Genomic DNA, 4,695 nt, shown 5'->3' on the forward strand with positions numbered 1-4,695 from the left:
GAATCTACAGACACACTGTATATGGTTTTATATCACAACAGGGCCATTCGCTGTGGCGCGCAGTCTGCAGAAAACTGTGAGAAGTCTCTGCATGCACTGCAGATCTCAGTGATACAGCTTGATGAACTGATAGATATGTCTATCATAAACACAAAATGCAAAGATTGCTACTGGGGTATGAAGTCCGTGTCTCTGTGCTCTTTGGATGTGAGCCAAGGCACTCGAGAGTTTAGAAAGAATATAAAAAGCCATGGCCATGAATAAATAAAGGCTTTTATATTTATTTCTAAACTCTCATATGTTTTTTTGAAGTATGTCTGGATATTTTTGCAAATGTAATTGTGACTAACTCAATGCAAATGTAAAAGGCCGTGTGGCCCAATGTTGAAATGCTGGAAAACACCTGCGTAGAGAGAGACCTCTTTCTGCCCACAACATCTTCATTTACATAACGCAAGCAAAGGGGAATATTGCCAAAGTCCGATTGTTGTGTTTGAAATGCTCAGTTTATTTCCAGCTGTGGTGTGTGGCTGTGATTTATTATGTGCATTTAATTCGGTTTGGTTTGTCATGATTCAATCCAGAGCCTGAATGTGCTTGGGTTTGTGTAACAAAGTCGGAGTCCTCAAAGTTTTTTCAGCACTGAAGATGTCATGGCCAAGAACACTTTTTACACTGTGTCCTAACAAGACAAGGAGTGACAAGATTCCAGCCAATCAGAAGAGAGTGTGGGCGGAGTCTCTCACAACCAAATCAATTCAAAACCACAGCCAATCAGAAGAGAGTGTGGGCGGAGTCTCTGGAAATGCACTGTACTCGCAACCAAATCAATTCAAAACCACAGCCAATCAGAAGAGAGTGTGGGCGGAGTCTCTGGAAATGCACTGTACTCGCAACCAAATCAATTCAAAACCACAGCCAATCAGAAGAGAGTGTGGGCGGAGTCTCTGCAGATGCACTGTACTCGCAACCAAATCAATTCAACATCACAGCCAATCAGAAGAGAGTGTGGGCGGAGTCTCTGGAAATGCGCTGTACGCGCAACCAAATCAATTCAACATCACAGCCAATCAGAAGAGAGTGTGGGCGGAGTCTCTGCAAATGCGCTGTAATCGCAACCAAATCAATTCAACATCACAGCCAATCAGAAGAGAGTGTGGGCGGAGTCTCTGGAAATGCACTGTACTCGCAACCAAATCAATTCAAAACCACAGCCAATCAGAAGAGAGTGTGGGCGGAGTCTCTGCAGATGCACTGTACTCGCAACCAAATCAATTCAACATCACAGCCAATCAGAAGAGAGTGTGGGCGGAGTCTCTGGAAATGCGCTGTACGCGCAACCAAATCAATTCAACATCACAGCCAATCAGAAGAGAGTGTGGGCGGAGTCTCTGCAAATGCGCTGTAATCGCAACCAAATCAATTCAACATCACAGCCAATCAGAAGAGAGTGTGGGCGGAGTCTCTGGAAATGCACTGTACTCGCAACCAAATCAATTCAAAACCACAGCCAATCAGAAGAGAGTGTGGGCGGAGTCTCTGCAGATGCACTGTACTCGCAACCAAATCAATTCAACATCACAGCCAATCAGAAGAGAGTGTGGGCGGAGTCTCTGGAAATGCGCTGTACGCGCAACCAAATCAATTCAACATCACAGCCAATCAGAAGAGAGTGTGGGCGGAGTCTCTGCAAATGCGCTGTAATCGCAACCAAATCAATTCAACATCACAGCCAATCAGAAGAGAGTGTGGGCGGAGTCTCTGGAAATACACTACTTACGCAACGAAATGCATAAGTACATCAAATTCATAAATATTACACAATTTTTATATGAATAAAAATACATACTGAGTGACAAATAATCTTTGCCATAGAATACTCTTATTTGTTCACATTGAGTTCAGTTCGATCGTTCTTGTTTCCTTTCATTTTCAAGATCAGAGGTGAATTATCCATTGTCGCTCTCAACACGGCTATAAAGGTCATGCAAAATGATGTTCAAACTCACATTAGATGCTTTTAACATTAAATGAAGCATTTGATTACTACCTGAGATCATCATTGTCATACTTCGTATGTTTTTCCAGCCACAAAATCGCTAAATTTCTAAACTAGAATTGTCACGTATTGTCATTGTGGCTGATTAGGAAAACTCTGATTAACATGGAAAAGATGCCTTTCATCACACGCTAGGCTCAGGACATGGCGTTAGGCGATGACGGATAACTTGAGCTTCGGATAGATGGATTTGACATTTACGGTTGTGGCATTTCCCGATGAAACGGTCATCTCCTGCCCGTGACGGTTTGCGTCAGTCTTGGTGAAGCTAATCTTAATGCCGATATTCCTCAATTGCCCGTCTTTGGTGGTCAGACAGCGTTTGAAGAGCAGCTTCAGGATGGCCCGGCGGATGTCTCTGCTAGTCATCGTGTAGATAATCGGGTTAATGAAGGAGTTAATCATGGCCACGCCCAAGAAGTATTCAGCTTTGCGTAGCACCGGACACGCTTCTGGGGAGCACATGAAGTCCAGGAGAAGAAGCACGAACAGAGGCATCCAGCACAGAATAAACACTCCCACTACAATGGTGACCGTCTTTAGCAACGCCATGTATTTCCGCGAGCGAAGCCCGTAGGCTTTGCGCGGCACGTAGCTCGGGTTCTGCGTGTTGGACTTTACGAAGTGAAAGATCCGTGCGTACAGCGCGACGATGCCCAGAAGGACGGCCATGAACACAATCACACAGAAGAAGATGTAGTTTTTAGCGTAGAGCGGAAGCACAGTTGAGCACGACTCCAGGACACCCAAACAGTTCCATCCCATAATGGGAAGGGTGCCTAGCAACACCGACAGCGCCCAGCTAACCCCGATCAGAACGAACATGCGGTTGCGCTTTGCGCGGTAATAAGGCTTCGTGTTGAGCATGGTGAAGTAGCGCTCGATGGCGATAGCCAGCAAGCTGATGACAGACGCCGCTAGTGTGATAAACACCAAGCCTTCTCTTATAAACCAGAGCAGTGGCGTCAGACTCAGCGTGTTCGGCCCTGACAGCATGATATTTAGCATGTAAGTGAATCCGGCTAGCAGGTCTGAGAGCGTCAGGTTTCCCAGCAGATAATACATGGGCATGTGGAACTTCTTGTTCTTCCAGATGGCCATGAGGACGATGATGTTCTCCACAACGATGATGAGGCAGATGAAGAGGAAGACGATGTCTTCCGGTTTGAGTCTATCTTTGTTAGGGTCCCGATTTAGTTTTCCCGAGTGGTTATAGTGGAGCAGGAGGACTTCATTGCTCTGGTAGCTGTGGTAGGCGCTGGCGAAAGCGTATGAGGACGAGTTGGACGTCCCTGCGCTGGATGAAGGGTGCAACACATCCATGGGTCACGTCTTTAGATGTTAGTCTTCCTCAGCTCATCACTTTCATCACTGCAGGGTCAAAACACGTAAGGAGAGTCGAGTGTTACTCAGGCGGACTGTGCTGCTGAACACGGAGCGAGCAGTGGTTGGTGCAGGTGATCAGATCGTCTTCATGTGGGTCCATCACTGTATCCTGAAGACACAAGAGCATTAAACACCATTGGCTTACTAAACAAAGTGAGCAGAAACAAACCAAACACCCCAGTGGCACCATCATCTCATGCACTTTCTTTCTTTTTTTTGTCATCCAAACTTTAAAGCCTGGTTTCACAGATAGGGATTAGATTAAGCCAGGATTAGGCCTTAGTTTAATTGGATCATTTAAAGCTGCAGTCCGTAGCTTTTTTGGGGTTAAAAATGATCCAAAATACATATTTGAGAAAATACATAACCAGCCAGTGTTCAAAACTCTCTGCTTGCCGTAGCTCGATTCAAAGCGGTAAGCTGGTAATAATGTTTTTAATACCAGTGGTACTGGTGGATTTCCGCGGGAGATTCGAGCATGTCTTTGCGTCATTACGTCACATCTGTACACACACACATCTGCACACACACATCTGTACACACACACATCTGTACACACACATCTGCACACACACATCTGTACACATAAAGAAGAGTCTTATCTAGTAGGCTATATTGCGTGTGAGGATGCTGGAGGTGGAGATTTATAGCCTTTTCTCACAGCACTTGATATAATTAAACTTATCAATTTGATGGCGGATCCAGAAAGGTTCAAACGACGATCACAAAACGAAGGCACTGACGGTTGCTTCCAGTTAAAACAGCTCAAACATGCGTATAGCTTGATTCCCAACTTATTTTCACTCAACTTTTCTTGCTATTAAACCATTAATCATTTACTGTTTTTCCTAAATTACCCCCTTTTATATCACGATATGCTTCTCTTGCATGCATGACCATTTCCAACACTAACCCTAACCCTCTTTTTTTGTTTTGTTTTTTGTTGTTGTTGTTTTTCTTTTGTTATTATTTTTATTATGAATATTATGTAAAAGAGATCTAAACTATTTTAAATTATACTATGCTGCCATAATTTGTTACATCTCAATAAATAAATAAAAACAGCTCAAACATGCATTTTAGTCTGCTTAAACTAGCTTAAGCCTTGTCTGTGAAACCGGGGGTAAATAAAGTCATCTGAGTAACTTCCCATTCGGTCGAACGCTACTTCATATTTAATAAAGTTTCGATTAATTTGTGATTCATTCCAATGACCAGTTTGTTAGTTGTTCAGTCTCAGAAGTGTGTGA

At 43.8% G+C, this 4,695-nt stretch overlaps 1 protein-coding gene across 1 annotated transcript; it reads right to left on the minus strand.

The window, feature by feature from the left end:
- Positions 1-746: 746 nt before the first annotated feature.
- On the minus strand, positions 747-3,524 carry s1pr5b (sphingosine-1-phosphate receptor 5b). The gene has a single exon (XM_056266104.1). The coding sequence runs from the start codon at positions 3,380-3,382 to the stop codon at positions 2,210-2,212; it is 1,173 nt and encodes a 390-aa protein (XP_056122079.1). The 5' UTR covers positions 3,383-3,524; the 3' UTR covers positions 747-2,209.
- Positions 3,525-4,695: the final 1,171 nt, after the last annotated feature.

Source organism: Rhinichthys klamathensis, unplaced genomic scaffold (genome assembly GCF_029890125.1).
Source record: "Rhinichthys klamathensis goyatoka isolate OS25496 unplaced genomic scaffold, OSU_Roscu_1.1 h1tg000244l_1, whole genome shotgun sequence".
NCBI classification, from domain to species: Eukaryota; Metazoa; Chordata; class Actinopteri; order Cypriniformes; family Leuciscidae; genus Rhinichthys; species Rhinichthys klamathensis.

Coding starts and splice junctions, on each gene's coding strand:
- s1pr5b (XM_056266104.1), bottom strand. CDS start 3,382: ATGGATGTGTTGCACCCTTCATCCAGCGCAGGGACGTCCAACTCGTCC.